Source organism: Sylvia atricapilla, chromosome 7 (genome assembly GCF_009819655.1).
Source record: "Sylvia atricapilla isolate bSylAtr1 chromosome 7, bSylAtr1.pri, whole genome shotgun sequence".
In the NCBI taxonomy this organism is placed as follows: Eukaryota; Metazoa; Chordata; class Aves; order Passeriformes; family Sylviidae; genus Sylvia; species Sylvia atricapilla.
The window spans coordinates 27461128-27480730 of NC_089146.1; the positions used below are offsets into that span (position 1 = coordinate 27461128).

General features: G+C 39.2%; 1 protein-coding gene across 1 annotated transcript in view; it reads left to right on the forward strand.

The window, feature by feature from the left end:
* Positions 1-19603, forward strand: part of SLC49A4 (solute carrier family 49 member 4) — a 70113-nt gene that overhangs the window by 25969 nt on the left and 24541 nt on the right. The window contains exons 3-6 of the mRNA XM_066323081.1: positions 6272-6534; positions 12023-12152; positions 17211-17319; positions 17960-18027. Of these exons, the coding sequence (XP_066179178.1) occupies positions 6272-6534; positions 12023-12152; positions 17211-17319; positions 17960-18027 (570 nt within the window). The remainder of the gene's footprint in view (positions 1-6271; positions 6535-12022; positions 12153-17210; positions 17320-17959; positions 18028-19603) is intronic.

A 19603-nucleotide genomic window follows, 5' to 3' on the forward strand; every position in this document is an offset into this window, starting at 1 on the left:
TTTCATGAGCGTGTCCTCTATTAGTGATGCTTTAAATATTTCTTCTTTTAGTAATGGGTTTGTGGAGTTGGTTAGTTTTAAAAGAAAAACAAGAAAACAGAACTTTTAATAAAAAAACCCCTCAGCTTTGACTTTATCTTTCAAACCTGGATAAAGTCAGGAACCACCCTCCTTCCCAGCTGTGTGACAGGTGTGATGCCTGCACAATAACACAGTGTGAGGATGCAAGGGAATTTGTCACCACAGTGCTGGGGGGTCTCACTGTACACCCACCTTATCCCTCTCCTCTTGTCAGGATGTCAGATGGACACCTCAGGCTCTTGGCCTGAGATTGCTGCTTCTTTTCCTTGCAAATACTTGTCTCTCTCGCTCTCAGTAATAAGTTTTGGAGTAACTCTGATTTTCCAGTCTTTTAAATTTAATCCCAAAACTCACTATCTTTTAGACCAGTGTAAATGTGTTTGCTGTTTACTCTAAGTATGGGAGAAGAGACTGAGGCTGGGATGTGTGAGATGGAGATCCTGTGGTCGCTCCCAAGTCCGCTCCCATAATGGTCTGACTGACTGTGCTGAGGCCATGGTTCATACAGGGGTAAACCATGAGCCTAATTCCTGATGAAAATGGCTAAATGTGCATTTCTAAGTTTTTCTCTTTTATTTTTCATTCTATTTCTGGGAATAATGTACCAAACAGTGACTCAGGCTTTCTGCTTGTAATAATATTTCTTACTGATGGGGGAAAAACCAGCTTTAAATTATTCCACATATCAGTGGTCGCATGCATCAAAACCAGGCTAAAAATGCTAATGGCCTCAATCCATGAATATCCAGAAGGCAGAAAGCTTTTGTAGTATAAATATATAATTTAATGAAAATATTGAAAGGAAGTGCATTTCCATGAAATTCATCTATCAGAATGTTATTTTTAATAGATGAATTCATTGCTTTACTCAGAGGTATTTTTCTTTCCAGTCTTTTTCCAGACATAGAGCCTTACTGTGCTCTCTTTGGGGTATAAACAAAACATCATTTGCATTGCTTCTCCCCACACTCCGTAGCAGTGAATTGCAGTAAAGCATGATTTTGACCTCCCTAATTCTCTTTGCCTTAAAAGTGCCTGAAAAAGTTCCACTTACTAGGAGGTTCTTTTGTTGTATTTATTTTCGTAAGTTTAAAGGAAAAACTCTATCCACTTCTAGTAGCTTGATTGTGACAAAACTAATGTTGGTTCCCTGTGAGGTATAATCAGTCTCCTAATATATAATGTGGGTAAGCCCATGGCTTTTCATGTGCCTTTTTCTGGGCAACAGTTTGCATCACCCGTCAGTATAGACGCTCTAGAGTAGGAGGTATTTGCTTGCTTTGTTGCCATGTAGTGACACTAAATTCAATAGCACTTCAAAAGTTCTCTGAAGTCCTCCAGTGGAAGGGTCTCTTTCATTTGCTTCCAGGAGTTCCCACAATGAACTAATCACTACATAAACCTGTTTGTCTTCCAAATTAGCAGGAGTTGAACAATCTACTTGTTTCAGTGAATGAATTTGTCAGGCATGTGAAAGAAATAGCCATCCATTTCTATAAAACATCAACTTCTTTATCCAGAATTGCTTTTTGCGTTGTTGTTAGGATCAGCAGTTCATGTACTGAACTTTTCCACAGTAAGTGGCACACTGTGGAAGCTCTGCCTTCCTGCAGAAGAATCACCCTCAGCGACTTCGTTGCTCATCACCCTTTGCCCAACAGTGGCAAAACTGAATTGCAGTTTATTTTTGTTGTATTTGCATAGAAGTTTGAAAAGTGACTAAGTGCTCAATTCTCAGGGCAGTGAGTGGGGAAAGCATGGTAGAAGTTTCATGAAAAAACCTGCACCAGAATTACATCTTTTCAGGGCTCTTGAAATGAGCTCTACTTGCTCCTAGGATGCAAAAAAATTGAATTTTTCAATTGGCTGGGTCGTTGTGTTTAGAGAGTCAGAGCAACACCCTGGGGTTGACAGCTCTGCTCTTCACTGTGTTGTCTGCCAAAGAAAAGGTGAAAATGCTTTTTCCACACTATGAATCAATTTAAATACTGATCCAACTTCTCTAGTCTTAGCCTTCCCAGAAAAAGTTCACTTTACATATCTTAGAACTGAGCTTTGGATACTTATTTTAGTGTTGTGGGTTTTAAATCCATTGTATCAAAAGTAATTTTTTGAATAAGTAGTTCTCCTTCCAGCGTTGCCTTTTTTCCCTCATCTGAGAACAGAAACTAATGAGATTTTCTTTCATTTTAAATTCTCCTAAGTCCAGGCATTAGACACACAGTGGTAGGAACACTAAATGTCTAGATTTTTTTACCTAGAAAAGCACTTATGTAACACACAGCTTTTAAATAGCTTAACAAATCCAGTACCTGATGTGACTGTGACGGTGCATGCAAAGTTTCAACTTGTACAAGGAGAAAAATAAAAATAAAGCTGAACTGTAAATGGAAGTGTTTTCCCATCTTAACTGTATGGTATTATCATTGGTCACTAGAACCTTTTTCCTATGTAATCTCTCTTTTTTCATACCCAGTTTTCTCAGTGATATTGTAATTATAGCCTTATATGGTTTTCTTTGTTGCTGCCTGTTAGGATATTGCAACAGTGTCTGTAAGAAATGAATAAGGCAGGTATAACCAGGTCAGTTCCTGATACTAGTATCAAGTCTTCCCAAGAAGGTGATGAAAACTGCATAATTAAACTTGTTTATAAGGTGACTTGATTAAAAAAAATGGGACAGAGGTGACGGTATGGTACAAAAAGAGTTTTTCTTCTCTAGTTTCTATTGCTGTATTTTAACTGTCCCTTGTACTGTATTTTTGCAGTTCAGAGGCAGTTTAAGAACAAAAATAATCTTTTTTGTGCAGAGGTGCGTGTGTATACACATGTGTATTTTCTTACATAGATAGATACTTAATGTAAATGTCTGCTCATTATTGTGATGCTCTGTCATGTGATATTTCACACTACCATTTACTATCAGTCCTCAAATATTTTTTTTATTTCTTTAAAAGGGCTCATAAAGGGTTCATGTTCAATTGTAATTTACAAGTTTGGCAGAGCACATAAATTCATTAGCAGGGAGGTCAGGTGTGCAAAAACCTTGACATAGCAAAATGACTTCAGACCTGTCTACTGAAACCGTTAGAAACAAAATATTTTAGATAGATGTTTACTTGCCCAATTTTGCTTTAAGCTACAGTCATAAATTTTTTTGTAAGTTGAAAATTAATTTCTGGTGTAACTTTTTTCCAATTTTCTCTTTCATGATTGTGATTAAAAAGCCTTCTGCTCATGTTATTTTCTGTCATTTGACCTCAATAGCTTTCTACTTTTTGATACATGAAAATAATTAAATGATGATTGGATAAATAACATATCTGAAAATGGCACTGAAAATAACAGATGAACATTACACTTGATAGTGTAATGAGACTGAAAAATGTTTTTCCATCTGGGTAGGATCCCGAGCTAGAGTTATCTTACCATCCCATTCCTCGGCAAAGAGAAAACTTGTTGTGCAGAATGAAATTGGAATAGTGATGGGGAAAATGCAGTTTCTCTTTGCACCTTTTCAGTAGCAGAAACAAGAAGAAAATCGAGGGATAACAGAAACAAGCCTCTCTTGGTCTTAGAGTAATTTTTAGCACTGATGGTGTATGAGAGGAGACGCACGGGCTGTGAGACCAAAATCTAGTGCAGTGCTGATAAGATGTTGTAACAAACAGCAAAAAGCCACCAGTACTGTTGTGTTCATATTTCTCTGTCAGGTGGAGCAGCTGCTACATACATCTCCCAGAGCAGCAGCTTAGTAAATGCTCTGAATTGCATTTTGAATCTCTTGTCCCTGCCTCTCTGGGGAAATGAGTTAAGGATGTGCAGAAGAACCATGCAAATAATCTTTTTCTTAGGAAAAAGCAGCTTAATTCAAGCCAGTATTGAAAAAGAGATAAAATAGACTTTAGGCTGTTATCATATGTAGAGATATTTGAGATAGTAGTCTTTATATTGATGACAATTTAATCTGAAAATAGTGTTTATTAACTCAAATATGTTGAACTTAAGAAATTAAACAATATGAAGATAAGAGATGCTCTACCCTGGATGAAAATGTCAGGCTTGGTAAATGCCAAAAATGCAGATCTGTGTGAACAGAGCACACCAGCCAGGAAAACACCAACTGAAGACACCTTGAGAGAGGCAAAATTGGCTCACTCTGGAAGAAAAAAGCAAACCAAAAACCAAAACCAACAGACCCAAAACAACAAGGACAAAAAGCTAATATAGAACTAAAATTCTGGATTAAGTTGCTACTTTTTCCCTTGGGATCTGCAAAGTAAAATTAACATTTGTTGCTCCCTTTGAGTATAGAGATTGGTTATAGAGCTTTATTCAGCTGATGGAGTTTGATAGACATAATCTAAATCTGAAGTGCGTGGTAAGAATATGGGTATGTTATTTTCTCAGTATATAAATCTTTATATGTGGCAGTAGTTACCTCGCCACTGAAATGCAGTTGTTTCTGGGAATGTGCTGTAGCTCTGCAAATATCCTGGAACATTTTAGAACTTTGAGAATAACTTACTCTAGTGAGATAAATAGAATGAAAATACCAAAGTGCACTAGGTTACCTTGGTTTGCCCTGAGTACACTGGAGAGTGACCACAGGGGATTGGTGTAATGTGTCCTCCGGAAAAATACCAGAGCGTTGTTTATATAGTACTTTATTTAAAATTATTTCATTTTGGTTTAGCGTGTGTAAAAGTTTAACAAGCATTGACAAGGCCTGACCATGCCGTGGTTATGTCTATCTGAAGCACATCACCAACACCAGTAATGGAATCTGTCATTTCTGTGTGAGAATAAAAAGAAACCTCCAAAAACATTGAATTGCTCAGAAGAGTGGATATTATTTCTGTCCCAGCTCAGGAAGAGTTTCCTTTAGATTATATATAGTAGTGCTTCTTTTTTTGTATATTTTTAATAAATTTTGTTTAAAAAATTAATTTCTAATCCACTGAGAATTAGTAGCATCTATTCCTTTCTATTGCAATCTATCTTGTTAATTCGATAAAGAGTATGTAGGCATTTCTTTTACATATTGTGCTCCTTTGTGTGCTTTAAAAAACTCCTGCTACACCGTATATTATTCAGCCATTTGTGGCTTGAAACACTGCCTAAATGCTGGCTTATGTTTCCCCATTTTCAGGCTGTAGCTTTTTATGTCTCACAACTCAAGTCTTGCAGCAATAACACTGAGTTCCTGCTATGGTTAGAAAAACACCACCCATTTGAAAAAATCATCTGCCACCACTTTATTGCACAATGAGTAGATTTGCTTTGGAGCGTTGCAATTTCTTCTGTGACTCTTTAGCTGTTTTTTTGGCATGAAGTTTTTATACAAATTCCAAAATAGTTTTGCCTTCCATGGCTGGTTACTTTTTGGAAAAGTCGAAGTGGAAGATTTCTGACTGAATTCCATGTATAGGAGAGCCTTCAAAAAATCCTTTCTGTATTTGTTCACTCTACTAATATTAAGCCAAACTTTGCAGAGACTTCGCTGCTTGGAAGTACTATCTCTGTTCTGTCACCAGCCTTATCTGTTAAATCCCAATGAGTGTGAAAAACGAGAAAAATCTGGGTTTACTTGGCTGTTTCAGCAGTATGTTGAGAATGGCCAGATTGCTGGAGAAGACGACTCTCTTGGAAACCCTAACAGCCCGGCCTTCTCATCTGTAGGCACATAGAGCTCATCTGAGTGTGTAAATAAAAATAAATAATGCAGTGAAAAAATATGCAGAGTATTTTGCTCTGAAGTGCTTCAATTTTGGATCTGCCATAACGAATTTAAATCTTCGGTTGGCATTTATGCAGGCAGGAGGGTCAGGTTTACAATGTTTGTAATTTAAAGCTTTTCTTCTGCTACACCTTTTCTACTTTTATAGCCTGTCATGATACCTTTTTGCTGCAAAGAAAGTCCCTTTTATTCCCTTTTCTGCTTTGAAGCGAACATTTGCTTCTCCATTTACATGAGGTAATGAGATCAGAGCAGCTCCGGCTTCCTTAAGTCAATCTAATTTGGCTTCTTTTAGCGTATAGAATATCCTTCTTTCGCGCAGGACTTTCATTTCTTCGTGCGGTAGCTCCATCTCCAGCACTCGCTATCTCACGCGCCTTTTTAATTCAAAACAAAACAACCCAGCAAGCAACAGTCATCCAAATGTCCGCGGTGTGTTGTGTGTTTCAGGCTGATCCACGGAGGGCAGCTGCTGAACGGCTTGGCGGGCCCCACGGTGATGAACGCCGCTCCCTTCCTCTCCACCACCTGGTTCTCTCCGGACGAGCGCGCCACGGCCACGGCCATCGCCTCGCTGCTCAACGCGCTGGGCTCCGCCGCCGCCTTCCTGGTGGGGCCGCTGGTGGTGCCACCTCCCAACGGCACGGCAATGCTGCTGTCACACAGCAACACCCCGCGCATCAAGGACCGCATCGAGGCCATGCTCTATGCAGGTGCGGGTCAGCCACGGGCCTGAACACAGAGATGTGCGTGCTTTTTCTGTGTGGTTGGTGCTTGGGAACCACTACCCTCTAGTGGCTGGTTATCACGGGATCTAGTCTCTGGCTAAAGGAAAATAATTAAGTCATGAGGCTTTTTTTTTTTTTCCTTTTGTGTAGGAGAGGTTTTAAAATAGCCTTTTGTACAGACAGACTCGAAAAGAAATAATGTTTGTATTGGCTGATCTTGGGAGAAATGTCTTCTTAGAGTTTCCTTCAGCTTCAAAACTGGGTTTTGCTTATTGAATTTTCATTAAAAATATGTTTCCATGACAAGTTGGGTTTCTTCTACTGTTTCTGTAAGAATGGAAATTCAATAGTCTTTTAGCATTAATTTCTATTTTGCATTAACTGAGCCTTAATTTATGACCTGCATGTGCCTTTCAAATGTGATTAGATTATTAGTATTTCAGAATCTACGGAATTAGAAACATTGAAATTAAAACACAATACATTTTGTTTTTAGCTAAACCCATGTAATTCTTACTGGTGAGCAATTTCAATGAAGTGGCAACAGTTTAGTGGAAAAAATCACTGATATAAAATTCACCCGATAAAACTTGGATTTTATGTCCTTGATCTTTTTATTGCAATGGTTCCTATGCCTCTTCCTGTCACTTAGAAAAATTAGCAGCAAACTTTAAGGAAACAGAATTGATTAAGTGGTTAAGTGTCTGCATTATGTTTTTTAGTGGATAAATTGGTACAGCATTAAGAGTTGCACATTTGGTAGGGGTTTTCCCCTCTTATAATTGCATCCTCTGAAATTCAGCCAGGAGTTAGTCCTAAGTGTTCCAGAAGTCCTAACATATATATACTGTGTAGTTTATATGGAGATTTAGGGGATTGAGTTAGCTGTTTGTAATCATTTATTCCTGGACATTATTCTTATGGAAATTTGTCAAGTTAATATTGCTGTTGAGTGAGGGCCACTTTAATGTTTGTTTTAAAGAAAGTGTAATAGAATTTGGATCATGACTTCAGCAAGTATTTTTGAGTAACCTACTTTTTACTGGACTCAAATGGAACAATAAAATTCAGGTTTGGCTTTTTTTTTTTTACCTTGAAAAAGGTAAGCCTTTTTCACAAGTAAATATGATGTTAGGCTCTGAAAATCTCATGGCAGATGAAAATATGTCTAGTGTGAAAGATGGAAAAATGAAAGTAAGTCAGGTTTTGTCCTGAGGAACAGTAGATAAGGAGAGGAAAACCCTAGCAATTAGAGAAGTGATTTAGCTCTCCCTCCACAGATTTTCCATGGAGAAGGAGGAAATCTTCTGCCTGAGGAAATACTGTGTTGTGCTTGACACCACTGTTTTGAGTCTAGTAGCTCTAGAAATGTTGCCTTCAGCAGTGCATTAGATTCACATTCTCTTCTGTTCTCTTTCGGGAGGTTCTGCTAAGCATTTTCCTCAGAAACAGGGATGGATGTTGCCATCAAGGTTCAGGTCTTGCCTACCTCACATCTCAGCATGGCTCTTTCTACCTTTCTGAGCTGGAGAGGTGTGGGAACAGCCTTTTATTCCTGTTTGGGATCACTGGTCCCAGCAATCCTGCAGGAGCTCTTCAGCTTCCTAGGAATTGTGCTTTGTGGGGCATCTGCGTTTCTCACATATTTTTGAAAGGGCTTTGAACAGAAATGGTCTCTTTGTGTTGGTGTTTGTGTCCTATGGGATGTGTATTTTCAGGAGCTGCAAACGCTGTAGCTGTTCAGACAATGACAGAGAGCTGCTTTGAGGAAATTGCTGGCCTGCAGTGAATCACAGTAATGATGGAAAACCTCCAACTGGTTTAAAATTCTTTAAAAAAGAATTGTCAAAGAGGAGTTCGCTTTGAATCCCTCATGGGATAATTCTTCTGTCTCAGCTTAGCCTTTTTTCCCTGGAGAGCTGAAGGCACAAGGTTCCTGTTGACTGCTTCCCTGTGCTCTCTTGTGCCTCAAGGGCTCCAGAGGTGGAAGGACAGCTGCTTCATGGTGTGTGATAGTGAACAGACAGCTATGTTCACCTGTGGGACAAAAAATAGCTAGCAGGAGTGGTAGGGTACTACTTGTCCCCTTAAACATCTGTGCAAGAAACTAGGCTCAAATTGACTTCACAGGTTAGTAGTAAAGGTTTTGCAGATTGTAGAAGAACAAGAAGCTGGACCCAAGTGTCCCACTTCCCCACTTGTTCAGTAAGTGTGGTCAGTTTTGGTATGACTTGTCATTCAGATACTAGGGGAAAGCCAGTTTCACAGGGTAAGCACTCTGCATTTCGAATGAGCTTCTTGTTTTTGTGAGAGCTAGCACTAAATAAGCAGCTTCCAAAAGTTACATGATGTCTTTTAAAGGACAGTGACAATGTGAATTGTTGACTTGGGATCAGTAGTGTGCCAAGAGTGCAAATTTTCCAAGGGCTTAAGCTCAAACATGATTACAAAGCAGTTGCTTATAAACACATTCTGAAATTGCTCTGTTAACTCCAGTCTCTTCTGTATTTTAATAAATTGCTGTTCCTTTATCTCAAACATGGGCTAAGAGCTCAGCTGAATTGCCACAGCCTCTTTCTGTCTCATCTGTGTCGCTGCACATTCTGGTTCACAGCTCAAGTAGTACGGATGTAGCAAATCAGGATTGAATTGTATCACCTGAATCATGTGAGGAAGCATGAATTATTCTGGACTGCAGCCAGAGCTTTTAGCTTAATGTAAAATTATTATTTGTTTAAAAAAGTGTGTGTGTGTATGTGTGTGTGTAAGGGGCCCTTGTGCCCCCTGGAGTGTTCCCACAGAGCAAGGTGAGGAGGAGGATTTCTGGGATTGAGCAGGTTGCAGGTTTTTGTGCTATGAGTAGCCTTTCTGAAGGAAAAATACTTTGTTATCAAGGAATCTTGTGGCTCTGTAAACTTTTTTTTTGTTTTCTTCTCTTTATACAAGCACCAGACTGCCTGCTTCCTAGGCTAAGATGCAGGCATCTCTCATGTCACAGGTCACTGTGGTGTGGTACCCAGCTTTTGTGAAGCATTCCAGTTTCACTCCACAGCAAGTACATAGATATGTACCTATCTGTATCTCTGCACACTAATTTATGAGTTGCCCCATTCCATGTGCTTTGCTCTGTTTGAGAGCATCCATTGCAGTTTTGAGGAGCTGGCAGCTTCTAAAGAAGAGCTTCTCTCTTGTGACTGCAGCTCCCTCACCCTCAGCATTGACCTATTTCTTACCTTTTTGACTGTGCTTGCTTTTACTCACTACTTACCTGCTCAGGAAAAGTTTTAGATTGTATTCCTCTTCTCTAGTCTGCTAATGTAAACAATGGAGGTAAGGGTGTGGCTTTCCTATTGAGGAAGGATTTCTCTATAAAAGAAATCAGATGTGTTTGGCAGTACGTGGACTTTTGATAGAGGTGTAAGTATTGTATACAAAGCTAAGATGGCACTAAAAACTCATATTCTTCAACAGAGGGAGATGCTTTTGTTTCCACAGTGTATTTGTCACTTTTCATTTGTGCATGAGAGCAGAGCTCTCTAGGCACATTTGTTAGCCTGTAAATATAACTCTGGGAAACATTAAAGAGTTGCAAGAAGGTACTGTGAGGACAGCATGCTAAACTTAGTAATTAAAAAAATAAGAGATTACTATACTGCTCCTACTATAGCAATTTGACTGGTAGAAATCTTGAGGCAGTGCATAGATGAGGCCCCAGATGGGCACCTGTTATGAAATATTTCTATGACTTAAAAAAAATTATCGATATGGTTTACATTCTTCAGAAAGAAACCTGGCCTTTCCCCTTATAGCATTGCAGTATAACAAAGTTAAATAATGGGCAAAATTTATGGGACTGTGTGATCACATTCTTGATTTGCTAAACCTGTCTGCAGTCTTAAATCTTCCTTTAATATGTGATTAAAATGTGTGTATGCGTGTACATTTGTATGCCTGTAAACCCATATGTAGACTAGAGGCAGGAGGGGGGATAAACAACTTTCACTAAAGAGCTGTATAGAATTATCCTGTAGTGACAGAGTATCTCCCCCCTTTCTTAGGTCTGGAGTGATCTGTTACAGCCAGTTCTTTATTCCCTGCTCACAGTCTCCAAAACAATGTGCACAAAGATAGAAATTAATCTATTTTCTGAAGAGCAGAGGAGTGAGAAGGTCTAGTTAAAGTGCCTTTGGCCCTCGAAACATGTAGTTACACCACAGCAGCAAAAGAGACACCACGTAATTCAAAATGAGTCCTTTAGTATTTGATCATGAAAAATGGCATTGTCACATTCCCCATATGCCTTTTTTCCCATATGCCAAATAGAAGCATTCATTTCCCTTCTCCATCTCCAACTGATCCATTTAGACTCTGTTATTTACTTTTCGGTTTCCTGAATTTATTTTCTTCTAGTTTAGCAGAAGACCTGGCGAAGGGCCATGTTCATATTGATTTATTAAAAAAGAGAAGAAAAAGAGAAAATTAAGGCCATTGAGTATCCAGCACTGCTGGAATTTATTTGTGGTGTCAGTGAACACTTTGTTATAAGATCACAAGTTCTTTTAAGATAACACTCTTCAGCTATACATTTTTCTCTCTATCAGCAAAGAATCTTGTTTTCAAAGGGGATAGAAGAAATACCAGGATTGAGGACTGTGGAGAACATGGTATACATTGTAAAAGGCCTGTAAAACAAATTAATTAGACTGACTTAGGGTAGAGCTCTTTCTCTTCAGAATGTCTGCTCATGGGACTTACTGTTTTCTGTGAAGTGCTTATCTACTGCTTTTTAAGCTCAGGTCCAAACTTCTGCTATGAAATTTTTCAAAGGTTTGGAATACCTGCTGCTAAACAAGCAGAGCATCCACAAACAGCTGTATTCTTTCGTTTTTCCCCCTCTTACCTGTACTTTTTCTATTCATGAGCCATGGCTGCTTCTGCACTTTGCTCTTTATATTCTGTTGCCATGTAGTACTGTTTGTGTCAGAGCTGCTGCCTTGCTTGACCTTCTGTTTGCCTTCATCATCTTGTGCAATGAATAATTGTTATTCCATGCCCTGGGGCTTCCCCAGTCCCATCTGTTTAAAGTCTCTAGCATGCTGTTACCTGCACTGAGTTACTTCCATCGCAAGGAAACGTGGCCAAGTCCTCATATTGCAGTTCTATCTGAAGAGAAAAAGCAAAAGCTTTCCTTTTGCTTCACTGAGTTCCCTGTGTGTGAGCCTGGTTCTCTGCAGCACCTATCACTGGAATGGACTGCCACTCTCATTGATTCTCCATCTCAATTTGAAATCTTGTTTGAGGAAGGAGAAAGAAATTTCTCCTTCAAGTTACGGAATTCTGTTGTCAGGAGCAGCCGAGCACTTGTGGTGGGATTTATGTCTCAGAGGCTGGCTGATAACAGCACTGCAGTGAAATAAGTCTTTCAATGCTAACATCTGTTCTTGGTTTTGTTTTTCTTTGCCCTCTTGTTTAGAATTTGGAATGGTTTCCCTGATATTTTCTGCAGCATTGGCCTACTTCCCCTCGCGCCCTCCATTCCCCCCCAGCGTGGCTGCAGCGAGCCAGCGGCTCAGCTACAGGAGAAGTTTTTGCAGACTCTTAAGGTAGGACCTCATTGGGTTTCCACTTCAAAGCAGATCAGTGCCTAAGTAAATAAAAACAAGTGTGCTTTAATCTTCTCATTGAGCAAACAAGTTGGTCTGTAGTGCTTTTAAACAAAATAAAATTAAATATTAATGTCAAGACATTAAAGGATGCTAACTGCTAAAGAGCAGACATTAAATTTTAAACCACTGTGTATATCTCCAGTCTTCATGCCAGTCCTTCAGCACCAGCAGTGCTTCAGTCATCCTGTTAGCATGGCTTTTCTTATGCAATGCTTCTGTTACATCAGGTTTTACAAGATTGTTAAAAGTGAGCAGTGAGATAACTGAACAATGCTGGGCAAAACAAATTTCTAAGTTAGTTTTTTCTGTGCTTATTGTATTGGAATTGATTTCAGGTTTACTTGTCTTTTGAAGGATTATTCAGCTGCTTTCATTCAGCCATGGAAGCAAGAAGTGAACTATCAAAAACTACTATATGATTTTTAAATCTTAATAATTGTATGTTAAAATATGAAGTGAGAATAGGAATAGTGTCTCCAGATGTGTTTCTGGATAGGCTCAAAGGTGAGCTAGCTTCCTTTGAATTTTTAGGTTAAAAAAAAGAGAGGTTATAAAAAGAAAGTGACAGTATTGCAGCTTCTCCCTCGGGTTCTTTTGGTAAGACACAGTCCCACTTCCCCCCAGTGTATTTGTACAGTGTCTTGTGTAATGGAAATATGATCTCAGAGGAGCAACCAAAGCAACTGTAATATTAATGGTGAATAATTGTGAAGGCCCATGCCCTGTAGATGATACTGCACCGAGGAACTTTCTGTGGCAAAGAAGAGCTGCTCCCCTGGTACGGAGTGTGACTGGCTTCCCTGGGAGGCTTCTGACTCTTGCTGTAATTGTTTGTTGAGTGATGTAGGCACTGAATCTGCATATAAAGGGCTGCTTGAAGCTTAACAATTGTGCAGCTTTAGACATTTAGTTACTACAGACCTACTGTGGGCTGTTTCAATAATTGTATTTAGAGGCAGCGAAAACAACTCATCCCTTGTTGTCACTGGGTTTTCTTTTCTTTTGTTTTTGGAGGCTCTTTTTTTTTCATTTGGGGGAGTAAATAGTTGGCAAGATGCTTAATCCTGTGTGTTCATCCTGGAGCAGGCTGGCACTCAGGAGGTGTGAGTACAGCTGGGTGGTTAGTCTGCAAAGTGACCTATTCAGGGTATTAAAAAATAGCAGTTCCCTTAAGGACACTTAGCACACACAATAAAAGCTGTTCTGCACCCAAGCTGATGTGCAGTTAGACCCTGCCTGAGGGCTGTGTTGTAAAAATGTTGCTGTTGAACAGAAATCCAAACAGCAACTGGCTCTGCAGGTGAAATATAAAATTTCAGTTGACAGTGCTCCATTTGGGAGTTTTATAACCATTAGATTCCATGTTCAAAGTGTTGTGAACAGTGGGCCTGAGATACTAGTATGGTCAGGATGTAAACAGCAAAGCTGGATTACTGTTAACAATAACCAATGAAACTTAAGAAAACAAACTGGACTCTTAAATAATGAGAATAGTTTACAGTGTCTTCAAGAACCAAGGGGCCTTTTTTAAAATGTGGACAGGTAGATAATTATATCTCTCTTCCCTCAGGTCTTGCATTCTTCCATGCTGCCCTTTATCAAAGGCACTTCTTCATTCATCTATACAGAAAACAATCAACAGTTCATCATTAAACCCACTTATCTTGGGGAGCTGTTCAGTAACAATCTGTCATGCAAGGGAGTTTTATAGAAGAAAATGGTATCTGCTATGCTCCAAGAGAAATCCATCATCTCGTTCATTAGGCTTCTAAGCTCTGTTGCCTGCCTGATCTAGGTTTTGTCTTGGTTGTGTAGACTGAATGTAACCAGCAGATGAGTACCAGGAAATCATTACTTCTTTTTATTGTAGACTTACCCTTGGGTGTAAGAACTGTGTAGAAGACATTTAGGACATTTAGACTAGTGGGCTGACCTAGCTGTGCACCAGATACACTCATGAGAACTGAGATGTTCATCATTTCCCTGTTTTCTCTACCAGGCTGCAGTTTTATTACTTCAAATTAAAAAAAAACATTGCATAAGTTTAACATTGAAGTCACTGACCTTTTTTCCTTGGACACTGAGGGGATCTATCACCTCCTTGCAACTCCCACACTCCTTTGTGTCTTCAGGTCCTTGGGCAGTTATCTGCATGAGCTGCTTCTTGCAGAGTTATTACACCATCAGCAGAGGTCAACCATCCCCTGGGAGCCCTTTCTAGGGGACTTTCTTAGGAACTTGATTCTTCCTTCTGATTTGGAGAGTTCCTTCTTCTGACAGATTGTAACAATTAGTTGATGACTGATTATCTCCTGATTATCTCCTGATACAGCTCTCTCAGTCTGCAGTGGGAGACAACAGATTGGTCATGGTTTGGGAGCTAAGCCCAAATCTTTTAGCTGTCTATCACACACTGTGACAAGTGTAGTTTGAATTTCCATTAGAAAATGTGTCATGCCCTATCTCAATTTCTTGGGTGAAGCAAATATGACTTGTTTTTATTTCCCCAGTTCATGATATTCCACAGACTTCAATGGAAAAAAAAAATCCTAATACGAGTAAATGGTTGATAAATCTTAAAACCCATATTAAAAAAGCACGTTGTGATTTTTGTTTTGAAGTAGTAAGATACTTTTAGCCAGTTACATGGCTTTTATATTTTCTAGGGACTATGTAAGCAATTTTGAAGTTTTGTATCAAGGGCTTTATGCATCATTATTGCTTTAATGACACTTTCATCAGCATCACCATCCAGTAGTGGAAGCTGCTCAGAATGTGCCTGACGCTAATAGGCACTGTCAAAGTTACTCTGAAAATGATGACTGACTTTGATGGGCCTCTCCTCTGAACCAGCCTGTCTTACAGATTCTAGTGGCGTTAGGTTTCTGAAAAAAAAATGGAAGAAAAAAAATCAATTCATATTCCAGTGGAATGGTTTAACAGAGAGGCTAATGCTGATATCCTGTCATTGCTGATAGGATGGAAAACAGTGTGGGTTCAACAGCTGATGGTGTGACAGCACATTTTTCTACTTTGAGTGGAGCAATTTCAAAATTGCAAAAGCTGTGCACAAGTGACTGGAGCCATGAAAAGTGGAGCTGCTACTGAAGATGTGTGTTTCAAATGGCTTTAGCCAGCACGAGGTATTGCTGGGCAAGGGGGCAGGATGACACCTGGTGAGCAGTATCTCTGTCACTGCCAGGCTCCCTTTCTCCTGGTCACCTTCCTTCTTGTGGAGACTAGGCAGGGGAGCAGGCTCTGTCCCTGGAGAATGTCATCATGCAGAGCTGTTACTATAGGATTGGTACTAGGGGTTGGATGTGGCACAGAGCAGCTGTCCCACATTATAGTCTGTCTTGTTGCTTGAGTTACAGAAAACAAATACACCACAGAAAATGCTAATCAAGTAAAGGACGAAATTCTCCCTCTTTAGTGAAGTTGAGGTCCAGGTAGCCAAAGATTTAGAATGTTCAGCAAGTGTTACTTTAGAACACTGCATTCAGACTTATTTCCTTTTAGCAACATATGGCTAATGTTGCTAATGGCTAACATACCAAATATGGGTTTATAAGGTCCATGCAGAATTCCCTTTTATTTTATTCTACAGATGTTGAAATGGCTTTCACATGGGTAGTATTAAATAGCATCAAATGCCAAGGTGATACTAGATAGACTAGGATAAAAGTATGGCATTCTTAAGAAAAAAAAAGTTGTCAGGAAGACAGTAGAATTCAGAGGAATGTAACTAATGTATAGAAGAGCTTGAGAGTTGTTTTTCTTTGCATTAAAAGATGAACCTGACACAAATGATACTGAAAGTGGAGGATGTGTTCATGGGGTGGAAATGCGTTACTCAAGATGAGGATGTGTGAAAAAGAACAGTGCAAAAAGCACTGGCTGCTGTGTTGTGTGAGGAGCATTGAAGGGAGTAAAACAGCGTAAGCTGCAAACTTAGGAATGTTTTGGAGAATAACTGAATTTCTCTCTCTCCCTGTTGGCTTTCTTAACTGTGTGCTATCAAATTGCCACTGCTTGCCAAGGAACTGGTACTGATCAGGATCAATTTTATGTAAATTGTTTGAGAACGGAGGGAGCCACGTTTGGAGTTGCACAGATATCCCATGGGATAACTGACCTTGGAATCACCATAAAATCTCTTCAGTTTAAAATATTGCTGTTTCAGATTCCAAAATATATTTTCTTTCCCATTTGAAACATTTTTGAGGAAAATTTGGGGGTCTCTTAGCAAGGATTTCACATTTGCTTTCAGTTATGGTAAGTGGGGGAAATTGTTTGTTAAATTCCTATTTAGCTCTGTACATTGAAGATGATGATACAGCTTTGACTGTTTCACCTTCGCTGAATCCTAAGTGTTGAATAGCTGGGGGAAAAGCAAACATGTTGATTATTTAGAGTAACGTATTATATTTGTCTCTGGTTTTATTAAGTTCAAATTGTCAACATTTTCCACTCTTGCAACTGTGTCTGCCTCATTTCCAGAGCTTTCCTTGCCTTACACCGAAATAAAAAGAATTAAAACAGGTTTGAGGGTTTTTTTATTTTTTAAGTACAGCTCAAGAGGGATGAATCTCTGATTTTATTTTTGAAATAAGCTTTTAATCTTTTAAATTAGTGCTTATTATTATTCCTAACATACACTTAGGCTAAGTAGGTTGCCGATGCCAATGCATGGAAGAATTGCTTGCAGAAATGAGAAACATATGAGCCCAGCATGTTGCAGAAATCTTTGAACTATGTGGAGATACTGGCTTTTTCTATTATCACAGTGCTAATGTAGTAACACATCATCCACTAGAAATTCAGTGACATGGCTGGATACCTTTCTTGTTTTCCCTTTCTCACTCCTCCTTCAGAGCTTTACTGTTTTTCTTGATGGGCAGAATATAGATTCTAGGGTGTGGTTTACTCTCCTGGCTAATCTTGGTGCATTTTTTAATACAAGCTGAGGCTAATGGCAGTGTTTTATCTTCACAGCAATTTCCGATTCTTGATGATTGCTTTAGCCTATGCAATACCACTGGGTGTTTTCTCTGGCTGGTCTGGTGTTCTGGATTTGATATTAACACCCATTCATGTGAGCCAGGTAAGTATCTCCTGACTGATGATCAGCAGTTATTTTGTAAGTGGGATATTTCTGTTTTGCACTAGCATGCAGTTCTATCAGGTTTTTATGTTTCACATGCTATTAATACATGGTTCACATGTTATTAATAAATGGGACACTTTACTCCCTGAAATTTTAAATAAAATGAACTGCAGCTTTGGTATCCCAAACTGTCACAATTCTCCCTGCTGACTTTCCATCAGTGGTGAGTGTTTTCAGAACTGTACACACCTTTTGACAAGAAGGAAGAAGTAGGTAAACAAATGGGAGTATTGTTGGCTGCTGCATCCCTAGTGAAAGAAAGTAATGTATGCCTGATGGAAAAGATGAAGTGGGGAGATGATTTCTAAGCTTTTGATAGAGTATTATGAAAAAACAGAGGACATTACTCAGATTCTATAAAGAGAGGTCACATTTAGGGCATGGACTACTTAGTCATACTTTCTTGTGGTGAATTTATTTCCTTTCCTAGAAAAAGTCTTACACTTCAGATTATTATAGAGAGCTGTTGCTAGCAGTTTGGAGCTCCTGCACAACATTTGTTTTGAAAGTAACATCAACGTATTTTCTCAGCTTTAACACATTTCTCTGTTTTGTTCTGGTTTTTTTTCCCTGTCAGGTGGATGCAGGCTGGATTGGATTTTGGTCTATAGTTGGAGGTTGTGTTGTTGGCATAGCAATGGCAAGGTAGGAATAATTACAGGTCCTTCTCCATTTCTTGAACTGTGATTGTCATTTAGTTTATCCTCTTAAGAGCAGAACTCGTTTTCTCTCATCTTCCAGAAACTTGAAATGGAAAATTCCTTTTGGGATTATAATGTGTTTCTAGGAAAGCAATAATTTATACCATGCTGGTGGTTGCTGGGGATTGAGAACTCCACATGCATCTACCTGAGTTTGGAAGTCAGATTCTTGTTCCTGACAATGCCTTCCTGCATGCTGCTTTAAAAGACAGCTCTGGTGATTTCAGCTGCCTGGTATGAAGGACAACCTCATTGTAGCACATTTGGAAAGCATTGAAGAAATTACTGTCTGTCTACTTCCATTAACACTTTTGGGCATATTGATTCCCAAAGGGATGTAGGGAATGTAGCACAGGCAGCCTACACACAATAATGTTATGTTCCTCCACGGAGAAATTAGTCTGGGCACATTTTGGGCAGGTTGTTGCTGGATTCCTGCATAGCCTGACTATTTTCTGCAGTATCCTATGGGGTGTAGTATGGGTGTATATATGCATTTTATAAATCCAGACACAACTGTCTCTGTCCATCATGAATGCTGGTGACACAGGGATTGGAGCAGCAAGAAATGGATTGCCCTTCCAAAAGGCCACTTCTTCTTCATTGAGGTTTTCCTTAGGAGAAGGGATGGTGAGAGGGAGGAAAAGTCTTTTAGGAGGTACCAGAGCAGTGAGTTTATTATGTGATTAAAACCAATCACTTGTTCCCCTTGCTTTGGGATATCTGAGTGTTGTCCTGGCCTCTCTGTGTCCACTCTTTAGACTCCAGTTCTGCAGTGAGTTTAGCACACATGCAGATATCTGCAATTACTGCATCACTGTGGTCTTGAGGATGGAGAGAATGATCTTTTTAGGACTCTTTCTTTTTTTTTTAAACTCTATCTTTTTCACTTGCTGTGCTTCATCAGAGTACATGATGCATAAAGAAGTGTGAGGTTTCACATCCTGACATTTTGCAGGCTGCTTAGCAACTGCAACAGAGAGAGGAAAAGACTCCTGACCTAGGGAAAAGAAACAAGCGCTTCTCTCCCATCCACTCCAGATGCAGGCCAAAGGACTTCATCTAGGCAAACAAAGTTCATGCCCTGATTTCCTCTAAAAAGAGTTGCTTTTGATTAGCCAAGCTCAGATACTACAATGTTTTCTCTGTAAGGGAGTAGATGTTTAAGAGCAGCTGCTGTAAATGACACAGATGCCATAGGTTGCATGTTGAAGCAGGTAGAGTGCCAGTTTAATGCTTTTGATCATGATTTAATCTCTAGTATATTTGCAACATTTCAATAGTAGAGCTTAGAAGCTCACTTTATTAGAAGACAATCTGCAGACTCTATGCCAATGTGCAAATCTCAGTCTTTATGGTAGATTCATTTATTTAATATATTGCCTGGGTTAAGTTTCACGAAATGCTGGCAGTCCCTTTAACTGCTTCAATATTGATTTCAAACCTTGTCGAATACCTGTATTTTGTAGTATTTAGTAAATTTAAGAAATACCAACAGTCTGTCTCCAAATATGTCTTTC